We start from the raw sequence: 23,336 nt of genomic DNA on the forward strand, positions 1-23,336 counted from the left end.
CTTGAAAGACTGCTTAAAGGACTCCGTAACCAGTGAACCTCATTCCATGACCAGTGAGATCTCCTGAAGTTGAGATAAAATGTTTGTGTTCACTTCTATTGAAAGACCAATTTTTCATAAATAATTCTGCTGTTGAACCTATTCTCTCAGTCATCTGTTAAGCAGCAAAATATAACTCTTCGTTTCTAAAGAATGTGTTTATACAAAATGAATGTGAAATAATACTTGAATACAAACAAGGCTATGACCGCTGCATAAAATCAGTATAACAGAACCAAGAATTCATTTTTATATATTTACCTGCCACACTGCCGCTGTTTTAAATCTTTGAACAACTGAACAATTATATGATTGGCATTAAATATTATAACAGGCAGGATTAGCTCCTAAACAAGTGTAAGTTAGCCTTCCTCCACTGATGTCAACTGAGTTTGAAACGTTTATTCTAGCTGAGAACCTGGTTCATTATAATCCATACACAATACCTGACTCTAATAATTAAGTAGAAATAAATTATTGTGAAATAATATGGTTTCTGTTGTATTTGAGCTGTTTGAGATGCAAATCTCTGGAACCTTCAACAGATCTGAAGCACTTGCATTAAGTTATTTCATAAATAAAAAATATTACGGAGATGTTAGTGGTACATTTATACCTAAAATAATTATTTCTGTAATTGTATTGTTGCAAAAATACTAACTACCTTCTTTTGCTAACAAGACAGACAAAGGATAGAATCATTAGTATTAGTAGCAACTTGGAGTGTGAGTTCATCTCATTTATTGAAATTGAAAATGAAAACAGAAAGCCAATGCAGATTATTTATTAACACCAGAATGCGAAAGCTATTTTCGAAATTCTGAAATATCACCCACTGAACACAGAGATAGGACAGGAAACACTACAAGAAAAGGGAAAATGTAATGCATTTTCACTTTGATATAAAATTTTTTATCTCATTAAGGTTCCTTATGACTATACTGTTCAGCCATTTGGTGAAATAAAAATTTATCTCAGCTCATGTGTACTATCAGCATACCTGCAGTATATTCAAATGAAAAGTTAGCTGTGTAATTTTTCATTTAGATTTAACATAAAATAGTAAATCCCAGTTTTCTAGGTAGCTAAAAGTTAGGGAAAAAGAATTACTTAAGTGGCTAACTGATCCACTGCAGTTATTTGCTGCATCTAATTGCCTTTCATATGTGTAGCAATGTAGGTATTTTCAGAAACTGCTGCATTACAGATATTGTTCTTTGGCACGTAATTAGTTTTTTTACAGCCCAAATGAGGAGCTCATAATCCTTTAAACAGCTCTGATCAATAGTGTAATTGAAAGTCTCCTGGCCAGAAGGAATCTTCATTTTCAAGGGTGTTATGGGTGAAAGACCACTACAGGTTTCCATGACACTAAGGCTAAAGGTTAAATGAACACTTAGGGTTTCCACTGATCTGTGAAAGAGTGTATTGTCTTCACAGCTATGACTTGTAAATCTTCTCTAACACGTGTATACCTGCTTGTATTCCTACTACATAGGTCTCCTGTACAAAGATTCAAAACTTGGTTTGAGGTTTAAAAAGATATATCATAAGCATTATGAAGAACAGAGAGATAATGAAAAATATCTACAAAAGGGTTGGGGTTTTTCTTAGTTTCTTTTACAACATTTTAATGTTTTATTTAAACTTTACATTGTTTTCTCCTAGGAGAAAACTTTTATATCCATTCTACAGAAAGATTTTGTGTGGCTAAAATATATTTGCATAGTAAAAGAGAAGCTGTTTTCAAAATTAATTTAATTTTAAAAAATTGTTTTGAAACTATTTGTCAGCAACCATATATTCACATATTCTGGTAACTGAAAAATTGTCAGATTCCTTTTCCTGATAAAATGCAGCTTGAATTTTGAGGAGAGTATCAGAAAAGAACGAATTATATTTCTTAATGAACAGTCTATTCACTACAATTTGGGATCAGCTGAAACCATGTTTAAATTTGGATGGAATTTGGTCAAATTCCAACAGGAAATTAAAATAAGAATGGCGAAATGAAGTCTTTACTTTGGCACTTCCAAAATCAACATTTCAAAAGTTCTCCTGGTGAATTAATGGGAAAAATCAGACACAAGGCATGAAATTCTCATGATGAACGCTAGCATGATAGGGTAGGGTGCTCTCCTGAGAGGTGGAAAAGCAGAGACGAAGCCTTCCTCTGTCTTTTTTGCAGAAGAGCTTCACAGGAGGCCATGAAGTTGTTCTGAATCTCTCCTGTTTGAAACTGTCACACTCACTATAAAACATTTAATATATATTTGATCAGGGACAGGACTCATGGTTGCCAGATTTGCAGATAAGTAAACTGTGAGTGACATTAAATTCTTCCAGGAGGATTTGAGAGATACATATCCCAGAATACTCAATAGACCTACAGTCAAAAAATCGCAGAGGAGTTTGGGAAAAACATCTTCAGTGTCTATTCCAAAGCAGTGGAGAGGGAGCTGTTAAGGTATGCTGCCAACTCCTTCTCTCTTTTTTTTTTTGACATATGCTCTGAATTCTCCTTATAGGTCCAGCCTTTTGCATTCATTCAAAAGCCCTGAAATGTGATTGTTTTAATTAATTGAATATCCTAAAACATTTCATTCTTATGTTACCATCCACTGTGGGACGTTAAGCTTGCTCCTCCATTCCAATAATCATCCTAAACCACAACCAGCATTGGTAGGCTGATCCTACAGTTGAGCATGCTGTGGTCAAAATTTTGTAAATAAATATAAAAAAATGACTAGATTAGGAGAAATGGAGATCTTCTCCAAAATACTCTGTGCATGATGGATAAATTTATGGAATACATTACTAATTGTAAACTACTCTTTTTATCTTTAGAACATACTTAGATGGAAGCATTTGGTTTACTTGCATGATCTGTCACTTCAAGACTGGGAGCTGCCTATTCACTTCTTGAGTTTGAAAGGATTGCTGAGAATGTCTCAATTTTTAAAATGATTTTGCTTTTCCAGATGTGGTTAGATGGTGGATTATATGATAGCCTTTCAAGAAAATACAAGATTTGAATTTCAAATACACTGAAGGCTCTTAGCAGAGTCCATAATCAGCAAAATTATCACTCAACTCAGCACATTTCATCACAGCTAGTAATCTCTTCTCATGTGAACACTTGAGTTAAAAATATTTCCAGTAAAGACTTGTAAGTGCAAAAATGTAACAACTGAAACACTGCTATATATGGTATAATTAAGCACTTGTTTTTCTGCACATGACACATGTTTTCATTCTGTATTGGAACTTCAATTGGATCTAAATTACTCTGGATCAAACAAGAATGTGTTCAAAATGAAAAAGATGGCTCGCCACTATTATTAAATCATTAACCAAACAGAAAAATTCTGGGCTATGAAGTAAAACTGAAATCACCCGCCAAAAACTAGAACACTAATGCTTAAGTATATAGCTAACATGCACAGTGTTTCTTTTATTATATTTTTAAAACCATTAAATTAGATTTCCCTACTGATAAAAATCATTAGCTTCCATAACTTCTGCTCAGCATCAACCAAAAAAACATGATTTAGACATTTATGGTTAACTACCTAATTGAAAACAATTAAAAAATATCTGTGATCTAATGGTACATTTATTTATATAATCTCAGTTCCACAATATTGTTCTGGCACTTTTCTTCTGACCTCACCTGCCCTTTGACTCAAGAATAAAATGGTATTTCTATAAAGAAATCTTGTATTATTTCATAATGATCATGCTGACAGTGGGTTCTGGAAAGCATTTGAAGAATGCAGGCCTTGCATCCCCTGAGCAGCAGATCCACCAACTAATGCTTTCTGTAGCAATGTGGAATGCACACCACCTTTAATCAGAATTAATTGTAGTTGAGTTTGCATTTTAGCAGGGACACCTTTGTGAGCTTTCTGTTGAATTCTTAAATAAACCTAACAAAGATGCCAAAGAGGTCATTAGGATTTATTATTTACACACACACAAAAAAAAAACTAGATAAAGATAGGCCACAGGCCTTGTCTGTCAAAAGGAAAAATTTTTCATCACTAACATCCTTGAACCTGATTTGATCCTCTCAGCCCCTGTTGCAGTAAATCTGTACAGCATCAGCAGGTGCAACCATTAACAGCTCAATGTCCTCGTAGCCAATGTTTGTGTGTTCTATTTATTCCAATCACAGTCATGGCATCGCATCATGCAGCGCTATGGACAGATATTAAAAAATACTGCCTTTCCATTAATTTTAAATGACCTTTTAATCTACATTTAAATTTGGATTGAATGAAAATGCATCATTTTGTCATAGACCGTGACAGAAAGGACTTAAAGAGACTGCGGAGAAAAGGTTAGCCTTTAGTCTCCAGAAACTACTTTACAGAAAAGCAATGTGCTTGTAAAGATGCAAGGATAAGGCAGAAATTATCTCCCCTTGTCATAAAAATATAGACAGTTTTTGGGAAACAAAGAAAAGGCATCAAATTAATGCTCAAACCTCTGTAACATGAGCCTGAACCTCTCTACTTGTCACTTGTGATGAATATGCTCTTGTGAAAAGCCAGATTATTCAGAATTAGACATCTTTTCAAACTTTCATGGTGCAGGCAGGTCTCTAAGGGAACAGTAAAAGTAGACCTCTGCATATAACAACAGTTTTAAGGCAAAAAATTCATCAAAGTCTGTCAGGAGATATTTAATGAGTCAGTTAAGGAATAATGATGCCAGGGAGTGCAACAGCCTCTTAGTATATGAGGAATTCTGTTGTTTTCTTCACTAACATTAAAGGATGCAAACTGCCTTCTACCCACAATGGGATGCAGAGGGATATCAACAGGATTCCTGGCACATGAAAAGGAATCATGTTTGTGGATGTAGTAAGGTAAACTTCAAGGCAGAATAACTTTTAAACCCAAAATTTTGAAACAGAAAGCGTCAAGACAGATCATGTAGCACTTTTCCTTTCCTGAGAACCCTACCTGTGTATTTATGTGTCTCTTTTCACATCTAACCATACGAGGAAGTTTTAGAACACAGCTCTGAAGTAAGGAAATATCTTAGTGCCTTATTGCCACAGGGACTAATGGGCTACATGTTGTAGCTGTTCTTAGCCAAGAGTAATACAGTAATTTCAAGGCAACTGCATTGATTTGACTGAGCTAAGGACACATCCCCAAACTAGCTGCCTAAGAAAATACTGAAGACTAGGTGGGAATTGAGCCTGATTTTTCTGCACCCCAGTTCTCTGCTCAAATGACAAACCTATTCATTCTTCGCAGTATTTTTCGCAGTCCTATTTCAGCTCTAGTGAACCAAGAAGCTTCCTTTCTTACCAACCCTATTCTAGGCTGGTTTGTACCTTGTTTGTATTATCAAGGAACCTCCAGAAAGCAAGCAAAAGGCAAGACTTCGATGCCTTTTTGAAACCATAGAGAATCGCACTGAGACCCTTTTTTCATTGTATTTTCTGCAGAAATTTGTCTGTTTACTTGTATGAATTATGTGATCTCATATGTCTTTATCACACTACTTTTAAAGTACTTTTGACAGGAAAAAACAGTAAGAATTTCTATAGCTCACCATCAGTAACCTCCAGCTGAGCCTTTGCTAAAATGCTTCCAGCAACTGTCAGTGCTTGACAAATGTAGTAGCCTGCATCAGACCGCTGAATGTTGGTAATAGTGAGGTCTCCGGTTGGTGACACTGAATATCTGCTGTTGGGTTGGAGAGGTTGGTTTGGGAAGAGTAGGTTCTGCAAAGATAATTCATCTCACATCAATTCAAAACACAAAGCACCACTCTTGCCTCAGCAAGAGAGAAAATGATTTTTCCTTAAAAGTACTCTCTCTATATATACTAGAGGAAAAAGTAAGTGCGGTTATAACTTTATGAACACATAGAGCTAGCTTTCCCTGCGCCTTGGGCAACTTGCAGTTTAAATTAGAAACAGCCCTTTGACAGCGCACAGTGGTGTGTTCTGTCTGGGGGTCTAGGCAAGGAGACATTTTCCAACAATTGCACTTGAGTGATTTGTATTTGTGACACATTCATCTTCATTCTGAATTTAATTGTAATAATATACTTAGTTGGCTGTCAAACCAGGAGGACACAATACTACAGTAAACATTAGGAAACTAGCAGAAAGTATTGAATCCTGGAGACCTGAGGGAGCACAGCACTATTGTTTGGCTGTGAATATGCTCTGGGCAAAGAGCATGGTGCAGAAGGAAAGCTGGGAGGAAGATACAAACAGGTCATAAAGTAGGAGAAGCTGGCAGAGTAGAAGAACTTAAACAAGTAAAATGAAATTAAAACTGAGATATACCAGAGGAGAAAAGCAACACGGAGCCTTGAGGGTGAAGAGAAAGGGTATAAATCTGATGTGGAAATCATCAGAGAGAAAAAATAATTTCATGTAGGATAAGATATCAGTTAGCACAAAACAGGGAGATTAGCTTTTGCCTTTGGGCTGGATTGGAGAAAAGAGGGATGTCAATAAGAATAACTGGAATGGATGTAGCAGCCATTGCATATGATGAAGGACTGAATGAATCAATAATACAGAAAAGGACAGAAAAGCTTTTAGTGGTGAGGGCTGTGTTTTCAAGGAAAAAGTTATACCATCTGGCACAGCTCTTGATGTGAATAAAAAAGAACAGGAAAAGGGAGGCAATGTGAACGAAAAGGTCAGCAGCATTGCTCATTGAGACAGAAAGGAGAATAGATCAAACAATAATTAAAAAACAGTAATTCCAGTCTCTTTTTTATGCCAACTCAACAAGCCTCTCTGAAAAAATACAATTGTTTGTATCAGGAATATCCCAATGCACTGCTACCATGCTGTGATAAACTTTCACTCATTACTGCAGCTCTGTATAGCCCTGCTGCACTTTCTCAAGACAACTCCCTACTAACTTCTAAGTTTGTCTATATGGGCTAAAAAGAAAATCCAAAAGTATGGAGTAGGGCATTAAATGGATTTTCTGTTGACCTTAATGGTTTACAAGAAATGATTTGGAACTGACAGGCAACAAACTTGGATTTAAAAAAAATCTGCTTTGAAGAGAAACTCACACCTTTGTCTTTTTAGTTTTGGCAATAAAAGGAGAGTGATATGCTTTAAATAATATCCGACACTCCAGGTATCCTTCTGATTGTATTAACCTACTAGGCTACTTGTCACCCTAGGATGAGTCTTCCCCTTACCCCCTTTCAATGTCAATGTTCAAGAAACTTTTCACAGCAAATTTTTCCTCACAAATCAATATGCATCCAGTAAACATGTCAGATCCAATAAGAAAAAAAGGTGTGAAAATTCTGAAACCGTTTCAGGCTACAGGGCTAAGTGGGTCTTGAAATATTGCCGTGCTTTCTGAATTGCTTTGAAACTTTTAGAATAACTTCTGCCTGGCACAGACACCTACCAAATGAGGGTATTATGAAACTTCCACTAAATTTTATGAGAAAGCAGAGAATTTTGATATGGCTGAGCTTGACTCCATTTATCACTCGTTACACAATGTGTAAAAAGAAACACAATGTAAAAGACAGTGCAAGGATCAAGCTCCTAATCCTTAAGAAGAAAAAGATGCAGAGTACTCTTCATCCCTGTGTTAGAAAAGGGAAGCTACCCTTCTTTTTATCTTCAGCATGGACTTATCTGTTTTTGAGAGGTACCACATTCCAGTGAATATTCCACATTTCAGGAGAAGCTCAACAGTCTCATGACTCTTCCCTTCAAACACCAGAGAGCTATGAACGACAACTTGTCATAAATTACAGTACAACCCCTTTTTAAATGTTTTTACACTTTCACTTGTCTTAATTAGCTGTCCGGTTGCTCATCTGGGCACAATGGTGGCATGCTGGGTTGCAAACAGGGGGACTAGAGTCCTCCCTCATGTAATACCACTGAATTTATCTCAAGGAATAATTTAATCTAGAGAGTCTAAAGGTTACACACACCCTGCCCTGGTGCATTTCATTGACTGGTGGCTGTTAGGCTCTGGGGAAAAGGCTACCAAGTACAAAGGACCAGCTGCTTATGTACAAGTTGGCACAAAAAATGACTCAGGAGGGAAGAGCTCTCCTCCCTTCCAGCTGGTTGTGCTCAGAAACACAGGACTGAGAAACGAATTCACAATGAAAAATGCCCTACAATTACTGGAGTGGGCTAACATGACTACATGACATTATTCTGAACACTAACAGTGGTGCTGCAAACAGTTCCTTCAGTAAATGCAGAAGCAAGCATTGCAAAGCCAAGCATCAACTTATAGTTGGGCATACAAAGGTCAAAAGTCATGTGTGTTCAGTGGACAATGGCTAATTTGGCCAAAGTACCATCCTTCAGATTTGTATGATGGTAAACAGCATGTGGAAACTCACCTATTCTATGGCATCTCATTGCAAAATCTGGCAAGTTGTATACTGAGACAGTGACATTAGCCTGCGTTACTTCACTGATGCTCAAATAAGATTAACACAAGGGTGTAGTGAATCACATTGAGCTGTGTTTCAAGGTTTGATTATAAACCATGTTGGTATCAATTTTTATGTTGCATTTATTTGCCAAAAAAGACCATTCTAACCCTCAGGGATCTAGTTCTCAATATGGTAATTAATTTTCCAGGTTTGTAATTAAACAGCTTCAACATGGTACAATCAGTAGGTAATAACATTCAATTAAAGACACAAGATGCATTTTCACCTTAAAATGTTTTTACCCTTGAAGTGATACCAATGGAAGAGGATAAAATAGAGTATTAACACTTTTCAATTACGCTAAATGACTTTAATCCTGCAAATGATGTCCTACTTTAATTAGAAGCTCTTCTCTTTATTACAGCATGATGGATGTCCACTTTATTAGATTCAAGTGTGACACTATAAGCTCACTTTACATAAACATTACCATGTTATTAAAATGCTCTACAAGGAAGGGTTTTCAAATGTTTGCTAGCACATCAGTACTTCCTACTTTAATTTCAACATGCTATTCTACTTCCCCCTCGGAACAATTTTCACCTTCGTGAGACTCACAATACTGTGCTTTTCAAGGATGTGATCCATGGAGGCTAGATCTAAAGTTCTCCAAATAATACACTGCAAGAAACACACTGAAGACTAAGTTTACACTCATAAAGTAACAGTGTTGTATCATTGTAAGCCATAAAGGCAACAGAGCACAAAGTGCTGTCAGCCTTGGTCCTGTCATTCTGGACCAGTCATCTGACCTCGTAAGAAGGTGATGCAGAAGCAGGTGGGGCTGAGCGGGCGATCTGCAGGTCAGTTCTTATTTCACTTTTCAACTGGGGTGGTACACACAATGCTGCCAGATTAGACAAAAGGCTCATCCGCACTGCACAGCACAGTGTGGATACTTGAGTTAACTCACACATTGCCCTATGGGAAAAAGTGGCACAGGGCTCTGAAAAGACTAGTTCAGCCAATGGAGAAAGGTACATAGCATAGATACATAGACAGACGTAGTCATGACAGGCTTCATCAAGTAGCTGCAGAAGGCACTGTCCTTGAGCATCCACTTGCCACTTTTAATCTCTCCACGGATGTAAAAGAGAATACGGCACATAGTTTACAGTGTTCAAATCTAACGTACTAATGTGAACTGCACATTGAAAGTGAGAAGGACTGAATTCTGCTGTAACATATTGCCAATACAGCAAAAGCAGTAAAAAATGTTACGGCATGACATTTAAATATTAAGCTATAGAAGTTAGCATTGGCTGATGGCAACATTGACTGCTACGTCAGAAATTTTGCTTTCAAAAAATGACAGTAAGGATCAGGGAAATATTTCCAAAACCGGATTCTGAAATTTCCTGAGACAGTTTTACTGAAGAAAGCACCCGTGTGTTCAAACCTGTATCTGTATGCACTATGAGAATATGGCAATGCAAATCAACTTGCAAGATATATACCTGCTTGATCATGTCTAGGCAGGTTGTGAACTGCAATTACTGACTCTGATTAGTTAAAAATTGAGTCATACCTTCTTTGTCTATGATGCTTGTCTCACCCACCTGCTTGTTGGGGGCTTCAGAATGAAAAGTCTTTAAGACATATACTGTTGTTTTCTATACACTTATACAGCACCTAGCACAAGCTTCACCAACTTAAATGGCCTTTGAGTTCTTCAGAATATTAATATTTTAAAAACCAGCAACAAAAATGCTGGTAGGGAATAGTGATAGTTTAAAAGACAAATTCCTGTGGAAGATTAAAAGAATCTGTGAAAGGTAATATAAATAATAATCCTAAAAAAACCCCACAATATAACTATTTAGAAAGGCTTGAAAGACTTATAGGGTGCTTATAACTTACCTGGCTTCCTTCTTTTTGCCAGAAAACAGCTGGCTGGGGATTTCCTTTAGTTTCACAAGGAAAAGTCACTGTTCGACCCTGGGCTACAATCTGGTCTCGTGGTCTCACCACAAACTGTGGGGGAGCTACAATGTAAGAAAAACCATGGTGTAAATTTAGGACATTTTGCAAGGGGGAGATGAGGAATATTGAAGGAAACAGACGACATTATGGATATTTGTTTTATGCCAGAGGACATAACACCAGAAACATTAACTAGTATAAACAGAACTAATATATAAACAAAAACAACAACAGCAACAAGAAGAGCAGCAATATCAGTATGTGATATCCCCGGTCATTAAAAAAACAAAATAAAACAAAACAAAAAAACACACCCCCCCAAAAAAAACCCCAAACACCAAAAAACCCAAAGGAAAGGAACATTACACCCATACATGCTAGAGTAAATTCTGATTACAAAAAATGCTAAGGAGCAGCGGTCAGGTGTTTATGATACCAGCTGTGGATGTATTCTACCTTTCGCCTGGGCAGATATTGGCACTCTCATACCCTATACCCTCTACTCTTCACAGAGCTTGTTGTTGTGCTGGACCTGTCCTGAATTGCAAGGTATGAAGTAGGATATACAGACTGCTTTTTTCAGTCTGCCCTTCTAGACTTTTAAAAACAACTGAGAAAGGAAAGGAAGTCCGGATGACAGCAGGACATAAGCTCAAGAGCTCCCTCACTTCTGTTAGGGGTAGTGTGGTCACAAATGGAGTGGGAAGGAGGACTTGCTGTAAAAGAACAGTTGCTAAAACACTAACTTGAGATATCCGGATTTCAGCTTGTGTAAAGCCAAGACAGAAGCAAGAGTTGAGGAGTTGGTGGGCAGCACTGAGTGGTGAGTAAGAACGAATAGATATTCCAGGAGATCAGGAAGAGATAAGGAAAAGAAAAACAGACAAACTGGAGTTAAAACAAGAAAGCAGAACCAGGACTGGCTGTGTTTTCAAGAAGATGGCACAGTCAGAAGTGAAGAATTTCTAAAAGAGAGGTGTAGTTTTACTTGTTTGGGGGTATTGATGGAGAACAGAGAGTCAATGTTCGGTGGGAATAAGAAGGGAGAGAAAAGGTCTTAATGTGCAGAAGGAAAATGGGGAAGTAGCATTGGAGGATTTGAGAGAAAAAGCTTGACATCAGTGACTATGTTGAGCATAATGTGACAAAGCAAATGACTTTTCTATGCATGACATGCAGACTCCCAGACTTAATTCAACTTTGGAATTTACTGGAATTGGATTTATACTCTTTGACATATCTTAAAAATGTAAGAGTGTTTCCAAATATTGTCATCAAAAGATTAGCTAACTTTTGGGGCAGGCTGAAGAAGGGGACAAAATAATAATTAAAAACCCCACATTAATTTTCTTCTATTCTACTGTAGGTTTGGTGGTTGTGGAGAGGGATGGTTTAGGAACACTGAGCTTTCAGGTAAACAGAATTTAAGTGTTTTAGAAAACCATATTTTCACCATTATAATTAAAAACTATTTAATTAGGCACGAAGAGCAATCAAGACCCAGCTTCCGATTACACCTGCTGACAGCACAGACACAGATCTGTTAGCTGCATAGAAATGTATGCAGATCTGTTTTTTTTTAAATACACTTTACAGTTATCTCATGAGGTACTTCCCAAGGCTTTACAGATCAGCAGGAGTCTAAAGAGCACCAGTTGAATATCACTGGTTTAATGCACTATTAAAACAAGAACTGCAAAGCACTTAATAGAATCACCATCAATTTAGAAGGCAGAAGGTGAGGACAACATGAGGAATCTTCCCTCTGCTTCACACTCCTAAGCACAGGCTTTGGCCTCTCTGGACAGAGAAGTGTCCACCTCTTCCCCAGGCCTCAGCAGGTGTTAGTCTTAGAAGTTAATTATCCAGGGTATTACTATGGAATCAACAGCAACTTCATGCAGAAAGGAGAGCAGAAAAACTCTAACCTCTTCATGTGTTAGATCTGCATTTGACAGGGGCTATGCATGAGTCCTATGTCTATGCTGTGTTATGGGTGGCCTCAAGACCATAATCTTTCTATTGTGACGCTAAAAAACCTGGTGTCAGGAGACCATCCCATAGATCACACCTAAGCACGATCGATACCTAAGATTACTTCGTAGGCATGCTTGGTGCACTGGGCCTATGTTATGCAGAGGGTGGTCTGAGACAGCTCAGTAGAAGGAAGAAGGGCATGGCATTTCCATAAGCCTATCTTTCAAATCACATAACTGAATAAATGCAAGGTAGGTAAGTTTAAGGGTTCATCTGAAACATTCTTACACGCAGAGGCTGTACTCCAAGTCAGTAATTCAAAGCTTTGAGCAGATGTAATAGCACTGAACTTGTTGCTGTAGCAGACTTTCCAAGGACCAAATTAAGGTAATTTGGTAGTCAAGGAACTACCTTGACTACAAGGTAGAGATAAACATCTAGGATGTTGAGATAAACATTCTAGTTTCTATTTTTTGACCTAACCCTAACTCTGAACATCTCTCTCTTTCCTAAGAGCAGAAAACTGATCCTTTCTTTTGCAAAAAGAGACAATGAAAAGAAGCAGGAGTTAAGGCTGTAGCTCAGTCCAAATAATCCAAAGGGCATGGACTGACCGTGTTGTTCTGTTCTCTCCCTGCCACACACCAAGTCCTCTCCAGCATTTCCCATACGAGGTGAACAGAAGATCCATGGCCTCATAGGTACTAGTTTAGGCTTTCTAAAGACTCCAGTAAACAATGATGTGTGGTTACACAAGGATATTTTTTCTAGCTTTTCTCTGCAGCCATAATTACCAGAAATTCACTATAAGTAAATTAATCAGAGCTTTTATTTAAGTATAATCTCTTGATCTCACAAGGAGCTGACTTTTATTGGTCACTATGTTAATTAGAGCACACAACCAGTTCTTTCAGCCAAGCTATTCAATATCATAATTTTAAAGAACATGAAAACATTTGGCAAAAATAAAACCTTGTATATGTTTTTTTCATCTATTCAAAGACAGTGTTCTATAATGAAGGAAACCCCTATTTTGTTCCAGTTTGTTGTCATATTCAGCTATAGCTCTGCTTATAGACAGCTTCTGATAAAAATGATCTTGCTTACAGCATTTAAACAATGTTTTTACCATATCACTTTTATCCATCAATTTCCAGTTGAATAATGCAAATTGACTGAAAGGAACAGTTAATAATTGCAGGAGTAATTCTTGGTCAAGTATAAGTACCAAAGCAGTAAGGCTGCCATTATCCCCAGAGGATGCAAAGCAACGCTGCTCGGAGGCAGCAAGGCTTCTTTGACAGAAAAGAATTTGGGCTCTTCAATTTTCCTAAAAAGAGAGTTCATTATCTTCATATATACATGCTGTTTGTAAAGACAGATAAATATTATTACTCCCATTTTGCAGAAAGGTTAACTGAGATCATGACTTCCTCAAAGCCCAGCTTCAGTGGAATGTTGGACAAAACCTAATTCAAGCCATTATTGTTTCTCTTGAAGTAGGTGAATGTGTAAAACACTCTGAAAAGGTACAGTTAGAGAAATAACAGCAGGCTTGATATGCTTCAGCTGTTAAAGTTCTGTGGTACTTTAATGCTTAATTCAAGCTAAACATTAAGGTCATTAGAAGAATCTGTTGGAAAAACTGTTATGAAGAAGCAAACTGAGTGTTGTGTCTATCAAACCCTTTACTGTTTCAGATGTAACACTAACTGGATTGGAATAAACAGAGTGGAAAAAATCTTGCTTAATTGATGTTTGAAAGTCAAAGACAGTGTCTCTAAAAGGAAATATATTGCTTGGATTCCAGGGGACTAGACAAAAATATGAAAAAAAGAACAATTAAAACTACAGACCTAGTATATTTCTATTGAAACTTCTTTTTTTTTTTTTTTTTTTTCAGAAATTTAAATAATACACAGTAAATTAGATTTGATTTCTGGCAAATTATGCTTTGATACTGCATTCAGCAAGCGCTGGCTTCAATCAATGTCACACTAAAGCTCTGTTATGCTAATAGCCGCTTGTGAGACTGAGCAGGATGATATGGAAATCAGATGGTTGAACATGAACAGAAAGCATAGGCCATGTACAAGGGGGCTTTGAGATGAGGGGATGGGGGGACCCCAAGGTTAATCACATCATGTTCAGAACTATTTTTACAGCACAGAACAGTATTCTACTGCAAGAATTAAAATGGAGATAGAAAAGCATGAGCAGTAGCGAGCATTAGTTACGTTGTTCAAAATGGGAAGAGTGCATTCTGTTGCACTCTTTCTAGATGTCATTTTATGCATGACTGAATGGATCTTTTATTCTATTAATAAATGTATATGAAGGTAGCCTCTGCTTCAAGTGTTAGAGAGCTTTAGAAAAAAAAAGAAGAAACAAACACTGCAAATTATTTCAAATGGAATTCTCAACTCTTCTCCAATCTTAATAGTTTGCAGAATCTCTAATCTGATGGGATGGATTGCATTAATTTCTTTCCCAGTAGTGTTACTGAATACTAAAGGTTGCACTAATTCATCAGGAGCTGATAAAGCTGCTGATGTAAAGAAGCCTGACAGAGACAGTGAGTTCATCCCTCCTAGGTGAACTCTGGTCACCTGATAAGAAATGTGGCAGAAGACTCAGAAGGGAAGGGGAAAATTACCACAGGAGGAAAATATGAATTTATAGCAAAAAGTATGCTGATTCCATATCAAGTACTAGCAACATTTTCTCCCAGTGACAGTTCTCTAAGCTGATTTTGTGATTTGTGGTTCACATTGAATTCAATGATCCTAAGGGAATTTTATTATCATGACTTGCTCACAGTGCTTGCCTCAGCCCAAGCGCCCTGGGGTGCACACACTATATTGCTGTGATTTTAATTAGAAGTAGATATTGTAGGAAGTTTTAGTCTAGCATTGCTACCACGAGCAGAAATGAATTTTTGTTGTTGTTCTTCTTGTTGTTTGGGTCCTTTCTAAACATCCTCAATTACCTAAGGCCACCACTATGAGACAAAACTCATTTTTCATAATCCAAACAATTTTCAGATAACAAAAACTTTAGTAATCTTTTAATTACATGTACTTAGATAAAATGTCCTCACACACCATGGCATATGAGACTTCATTCAAAGCTCATTGAAGTTGGTAGAAAATCTCCTATTGGCTTATGTGGTCTCTGGATCAGACTCATTGAAAAAAATAATATATTACAGGAAAAGAGTGACAGCAACAAATATTAAAGGGCTTAAATTACAGACTTGACAACCTTTAATTGCAACTAATATCAGTTGACAGTGAACTGCAAATGAAATTCATTATGAAGATTACTTAGATAAGCTAAAGTGATAAAGATGAGTACTTCATTTTAAACTGGAATTGTTTACTATCCATAAACATACTTCTGTGGCTGGTTCAAAGGGGTCAAGGGGAAAGATTCTGACTTGTAAACGTTCTCAGCAAAACTCAGACAATGCTCACTGATAGGGGAAAAAGCTTTGATGAACAAGCAGAAACACAGTGGCTGGTAAAGCACCAAGATTCTTTAAGACTGAGCTCTGCTTCCAGATGGGAAGAGACAGCAGACCAACCTAATTCTCCCATCTACAGTCTTTTTCAGCATTGTACATTTGCAACAATAAATTAATTCCATAATAATCCTTTGAACAATCAGAGTTACGCCTGGTACAATACTCAGTAGCTCTGCCTGGAAGTCAGAGAGTCAGGGTGATAAGATAATGGCGCCTTCCTCAAATTGTCTTCTGACTTCTAGAACCATTTCAACACCACAATCTTTTTTTGCAAAGACCTCGAAGACTTGAAAGTGAGTATTGCGATGCTCATCTCAAACCCTTACCACAGTGACAATATTCTTGTGGCCACTTCAGCTGATCTTCAATACGCACTGATGCTTTAAGAAATCAAACTCAGTTCCAGTCTTACCAAATACAGATCAAGACCTGCCTCTACATTTACACAGAGGACAGCAGAAGTCCCCAGAGCTCTAGCTGAAGTATTACATATTTTGAAAAGGGAGGTAACCCTTGACATCATCTATGGAGTAGGATTACTTATTTGTAGGATTGCTTTGCCTCTTCCGGATACTGGCTTAGACAACAGTTGAAGGCACTAGAGGAATTCTTCAAAGAAAATAACGATCCCCAACCTTTGTGTGTTGTTGTTGGTTAAATTTGTCTAGAAGGTCTGGTAGGACTTTTGGATGTTTTTGTGATACAAATATAAAAGAAAACTGTAAGACCCTACTTATATACCTTGCTATAACATCTGCCCTTTGCACGGCGTAAGCTGCCAAAAAGTGTGGCTATGAAAGTCTAGGAGTCTTGAAAGATGGTTTACAGGGCTACTATTGTTGACGGAGTAAATAGAGGAAACCAAAAAATATTTCGAGTCTCAAACACCAGAAACCCGGGCTTCGTTGGCAGTTTTTTCCTCAGAAGTTCTTAATGGATACCGAAAGTGATGTTCGGTTCTTAGGACATGTAGTTATTAGTGTGCCATTAGCTATGACTAATGTTAAATCAAGGGTGTAGCCTCTGACACAGTATACATTACAGAAGCCTGAAAGGACAACAATTTAGGCCTATTACTAATTCAGATATTTCTTATCAGGGATAAACTAATGCAAGTTCAGGATGGTCATTTTCTTTAAAGTGAAAAGACTCCTCAATCTTATGGTGTGCTCAAGTGGTTAGGTATGTTCACAGACTGGGAAGGAAGTAACTTTTTAGCATGCTAGTTATGTTTGAGTTGCCTGGGAAATCAGTTTCCTTTTTTTCTCTCTCATGAGTATCATGTTAGCATAGGAATCTATAACTATTCCCTAGTCTGTATGAGTGCAGTTGGACTTCGAATCAAGTATAAAGATGTCATTTGTGTACATTTTGTTTTTCCTTTAGCTATGTTCCCTTCCTTGTTCATTTAGTGTGTTCTCTTTCCTCCATGATTTCTTCTTCAGGTGGATGGTTCTGCCAATAAAAACAAGGAATGGATATGTCGTGGGGATAACAACCGATTTGTGAAGCCACTCACTAGACCCATGATATTATTTTAAAATGGCACAGGTGGAGGTGGCAAAGCAGGTACTTGGTTTGGATTCTTCTGAAAAGCACCTTCCCATGACCTAGGGGAGTATTTGTAATCCATAGCTCAGATACCATCTTTACCATTGATACTGCTTCAAAATTAATTCTGCTATATCCTGCACCAATAGATCAAATATACAAAATTAGAAGCACATGGGGAAAGCAGGGAGAACTTTTAGCAGACTGAATGAAAGGAAGCACTGGGGGAGAGGAACCAGGCTACAGTGGGGCAGAGGTAGAAGGCAGGGGGAAGCGAGGTCTCAGCAAGATTATTACCAGGACCAGTTTTCGTATAAGTGTCCTTCATGCTGCTCCTATCTCGTGGAAAGTGAGAAATTCTTTTTGTTTTGTTTTGTTTTGTTCTGTTTGCTCTTTTCAGATGAGCCACGTGAAAAGACAACAGTGTGAAAAGATCACATTTCAATCATTTGAGAATGCTAAACTTTCCTTCATACCTGGACTAATTGTTCAAATCTTCAATTTAAATTCAGGCTCTGAATTTCACATATAACTACATTTTTATCCTTCAGTTGTTCTGAAACAACGAAGCAGATAATCTCTGAAAGCGTGGAAGCATAAGCATGTTTTTCTTTCTTTGCAAGAGGTGAAAGAAGTCTAGAGAATCAATAAATAAAAAACCGCTAACTGTCCTATATATCTTGACACATAAAATCTCTCTTTTACTCCTGCATGACCTAAAAGAAAGAAGGGGATAAATCTTCTTGGTGGAAAAGATGCAAGAGAAACAATAATGGAAAAGGTTTAGTTTACATTCAAACTCAATTAACATAACTGCAAAATCTGCATTTATCATTTTTATAACAAAAGTTGAAGTACAAAAAAAATTACTACCAAGGATTTGCTCTTCCTTGCTACCTAGGACTTATGACAATGAAACAAAACTATGAGAATAATTATTAAAAATTCCAACTCTGTTTCCTACATAGCAGAAAAGAAAGGTATCTACTTCCTGCCCCAAGCCCCCACCCCCATTTCCAGTGCTCTGAGTTCAGCACCTACCTTTCCTGACCCCTTCCTCCTCTTTGTTTTACAGTACATTTAAACATTAAGTTTAAATATCTGGTCTGAATTTCATCTCAACATTAGACTGTAGCCTGCTGCCCTTTAATCATACATCTCTATTTTATTATATCTTCTCCAATCATCTCTTTTAAGTGCCCCCTGCACCTTACAGACACTCCTGGAAAATCCTTTCTGGAAAGTCCTTCACTTAGTTTTGATATATATAAAGAGAAGTAGCACTGATTCTGTCTGCCCAATAATATACATTACTCAGGACTTTTTTCCCCCTCAAGTGTCTGAGATTCAGCATACGCTTTTTGCTCAGATCAGATAGAAAACCTGTGCTTTCCTAAAATCTTAACACTTGAGCCTGCTTGGTAATGTAAACTGTACCATTAGAGAATGGCTGGTGCTACTATACCTTCTGTGAGTTTAGCAAACAAAACAAATTATGCCAACAAAAAGACATGTCATCTGCCACATTTCCTTTTGTCATGGGAGATAGCAGGAGGGTTTGCTGGTAATGTGTTTAAAAAAGAAAAGCATACCCCTTGCTGATATAGTAAGTTTTCATCCAATGAATGAGGGTAATCTGGTTATGTCCTTCAACAAAACATGAATTCACATGCTGAAGAAAAGATCTAAGGAGACAATGAGAAGAGTAAAAGGCCTAGATAGGTTCATAGGCTACATCTATAGTGAGAAAGATGGTAAGTTCCTGGTTTGTTTACCCGAGAATAAAAAAGGTTGAGAGGAGATATTCTGCTCAATTGGGGCCACTGTAACATGAAGAGGAAAGAAGTGAGGAAGAAAAAAGACTATTTATGATGATTGACAATGCTAGCATTCAAGGAATGGGGCATACAGTCATTTTGCTGTTGAATAATCACAGAATCACAGAATGTTAGGAGTTGGAGGGGACCTCTGTATATCACCTCATCCAAGCCCCCTGCTTGAACAGGTACACCCCCTTCCTGGACCCCCTTACTTTCTAGAGACCTACCCCATGGGATTCCTCCAAGCAGGTCTTTGAAGAGGCCAAAGTTGGCTCTCTTGAAGTCCAGGGTTCTCATCCTACTTGTCGCCCTGCTTCTACCACGCAGGATTCTGAACTCCACGATCTCGTGGTCACTGCAGCCAAGGCTACCCTCAACCCTCACATCCTCAAACCAGACCTTCTTTGTTCATTAGTATAAGGTCCAGCAGCACATCTCCCCTCATTGGCTCCTCCACCACCTGGGTCAAAAAGTATCTTCAATACTCTGCAGGACCCTCATGGATTGTGCACGCCTCGTCGCATTGCTTTTCCAGCAAATATCAGAGTGGTTGAAGTCTCCCATGAGAATCAGGGCCTGTGATTGTGAGGCTACTGCCAGCTGTCTGTAGAAGGCCTCATTGACTTCCTCTTCCTGATCAGGTGGCCTGTAGCAAATGCCCACAACAGTGTCACCCATATTTGCCTGCCTCTTAATCGTAATACTGAAATCGTATCCAAACTGTAGTATGGCTAGCAACAACTGAGCAAAGAAGGTAAAGGGAAAAGTGAATGGATAAATGTATTGATTTCCATGCTCCTCTTGAAGGAAAAGTAAGTGATATCTCCTTTTAGAAGAAGGAAGGAAAAAGTTTGGGGGAAGCAACACATCAAAAGACTTTTTCATACACTAATCTTCAAAGACTTATGGAGAAACTCAGAATCCACTGAAGTAAGAAAGCGATTCCCACTGATTTGGGCATGCTTCAGAAAAGGTAAAAAAGATTTACACATTAAAATTCTGAAAACTTTCCCAAGCTAGCGTTCAGCAATAAAAAAAAAAAAAAAAAAAAAAAGAGGCCCCTGACCTTTGATCACTTCCTGCACTTGTGTAACTGAGTGTTCTCTAAGAGAAACAGTATGAGTACTGGCACATACTTGGTACATTAGTGGAATGAGCCAGGATGTCACAGTATGACTTGCTAAAACTTCAAGAACATACCCTGACATCTTTCTCACTTATCATTGAAGAAAAATCCTCAACCAGATCTTCTGTGTTTCTGTTCTGATCACTACCTGGCATACCCAAGAAAACTTGGAGGAGCTGGAAAAGAAGCCAAGTTTTGTGGACCAGCACTGAAATGCTTGGCGGTTAATGTGCTCAATGTCCACTTGCAGACCCATTCTGGCCCATATATTGCAAACGTGTTTCTATGAAAACTGAAGTCAATATAAGATTGAAGCATAAATTCAGCTAGCAGAGTTTTGCCAAAGTAGAAATGCTAAGGACTTGAGAATTTTTAGACTGGTCTTTAAAAGGCCAAGAAATGTCAGAACAAATCAGCTCCATATTTTAATTTCTTCCTGGTATACAAATAAATTTGAATTTCATTCTGTGGCAACCTTTCCTCTTTAATCTATAGAATGTGCCTATTTTTAAAAAAGAATCATGCATTATTCTTTCACTTAAGGAAGAAACAAATCCCAAAAGCCTCATGTCCACTGGTGTCCTTACTCTCTTCTGAAAATATCTATAGGTGATAGCAGCAGGCAGACAGGCAACATACCACACTTTGATACAGATTTGAGACTTCTGTCACTGCAAGATGGCACTGTAGTGCCAAGCATGATCTCATCTCTTCTGTCACATACCAATTGCCATTATAGGTATTGTATAAATCCTCAGTGTCTCAAGTGGAGGTGATATTTTCATGAATATACTAAAAATAAAAGCATTCATCCTATATAGACTTTCCCTGCAAGAGCTGGAATGGAGAAGAATAAAGAGAGATCTTTCTCACCAATCTGAACTGTCTGAACAATATAATTTCAAGCCACAATGCCTAATACAATTTTGTTTAAAATACAGCCCTTTCTATTTTATATTTCATGCTGCACCACTCTTAATAGACCATTAAGTCAGGCTGATTTATGACATGAAAACTTCCCAGAGCAGAGTGAAATGCATCATACAATCACATTGCACTTAAATGTGAATAGACTGTACTTAATTAATCTGAAATTTGGAATTCATGGCATGTGTCTCTTCTGTTTCTCTCTTCTCTGATATGGTAGTCTAGTGAAGTTTTTGTAACTTGGTTGATCTGCCCTTAGTTTCTTAGTTAACACCAAATACTTAATTTCTATCCAGGTGGCAAAAGTATCTAGCTATTTGCTGCATGTCACTTCTTTCTGGGAAGAGGCGTCATAACATACAACAATAAACTAAGTAAACTAGACTTACTGCAAGGCAACAGAAATGCAAAGAACTGTATTTTCACTTGGTTGTCGCTGAAATTAACTTGAAAACTGAGTATTCTGTTGTCTGAATGACTTTTTGGATGATTAGTAAAAAGGTAACTGGAATGTCAGACAGATCTTCGTATATCTTCTATTTCAGTTCAAATAGAAGGTCCTCTGTCTCAAAGCATTATAGCAAATGCTGTTGAAAAGAGGGTCAATGCTACTTTCAGTGGGACTATATGAAAATTTTGGGATGCTCCCAACTTTTGTGCTTCTTTTAACAACTATTCTCCTGCCCAACTGCCATAAGAAATACAGCAGAATGCGAAAGTGAGACAATACTAACTTGCTCATCTGGAAAATTCATCTAAGGAGTGAAGTAACAGCACAAATGGTCTAAACAGGGATAAATACCTTGTTGTTTCCTAAACCCATCTGTTGTAATCCTGTTGGAAATATTTTCAAAAGCTTATACATAAGAGAACATCTACATTAGAAAGAGGCAACCCATTTATTCCTAGCAGCAAGTCGAAACATGGTGAGTAATATGGCATAGAGCTGTTAAATTCACCAGCTGCCATCTACCTTCAGTAAAACTACACCTCATTTTGTCTATGTAGTATATACCATATGTTAATAACTGCTTGAACCTAACATGGTCATTGGTAATCCCACTCCTGAATTTTCCACGCAAGCTGAAATTTAAATAAAAATTATCACAACTAACAGAATATAAATATTTGAAACAGGCAAAACCTGAACTGAAAATAAATATTATTCAGTTTGCAACAAGAACTGTAATCCTGGAACATTAAAAAAAACATTCCTCTATTCTTCAGTGACAAGGCATTGAAACAAAATGGTTCGGTCTTGTTTAAAACACAATAAAGACAAAACATGTCTGCTTTGAATTGGAGGTAGTGATGAAAGGTAGTGGTACATAGATAATTCTCAGGTGTCACAAAAGAATAGAAACTTTTAAACTGCTCCCCTGCAGTTTAACATATACATAACTATAAAAATATACTTCTGTTAAAATGTCATCCTCCTAGAGAGCTTAATAACATTAAGTAGTGTTTGCTTTAGCTTCCTTTCTGTAAGGAGAGGTATTTTCGCTCTGCATTCCAGTTAACTTCCTGAACCAAAAAATGCTACCAGGTTTGACTCACCATTCTTGTCAAATGACAGTTTTAACAGAAGATCATTTGGGCTTCTTGGTGGAGAACTGGTGGTGGAGAGGGAAGTTACTTTGGTTTGCTTTACTGAGTTTTAAATTTTCAAAAAACAGGATAGGTAGCCACCTGCTTTGCCTACTCTTGACTGAAACAGAGATATTTACAGAAATCAGTTTCCTTTCAGGAACACACTTGTATGGGATTCTATATGTTAAATATCTTTGGGGTTGGACTTATTTGCTTGACAATCTTTTCACAATTCACAAAGATAATCACTAAATTAAATAATTTGATAAAGACCATATGACCATATAATAATTATTTTGAAGTCAACCATTCTAATTTATGTTTCCTGAATAAATCATGTAAAAGAAGAATTTTCTTTGTAGCAGATGTTCACTTGCAACGA

At 37.4% G+C, this 23,336-nt stretch overlaps 1 protein-coding gene across 9 annotated transcripts in view; it reads right to left on the reverse strand.

The window, feature by feature from the left end:
- ROBO2 (roundabout guidance receptor 2) overlaps positions 1-23,336 on the reverse strand; it is a 464,996-nt gene that overhangs the window by 96,169 nt on the left and 345,491 nt on the right. For all 9 annotated transcript variants that reach the window (XM_064469834.1, XM_064469806.1, XM_064469815.1 and 6 more), the window contains 2 exons: positions 10,375-10,499; positions 5,611-5,782 (listed from right to left, as the gene is read on the reverse strand). In XM_064469834.1, coding sequence (XP_064325904.1) covers positions 5,611-5,782; positions 10,375-10,499 — 297 coding nt within the window. The remainder of the gene's footprint in view (positions 1-5,610; positions 5,783-10,374; positions 10,500-23,336) is intronic.

Source organism: Phalacrocorax carbo, chromosome 1 (assembly GCF_963921805.1).
Source record: "Phalacrocorax carbo chromosome 1, bPhaCar2.1, whole genome shotgun sequence".
Classification (NCBI taxonomy): domain Eukaryota; kingdom Metazoa; phylum Chordata; class Aves; order Suliformes; family Phalacrocoracidae; genus Phalacrocorax; species Phalacrocorax carbo.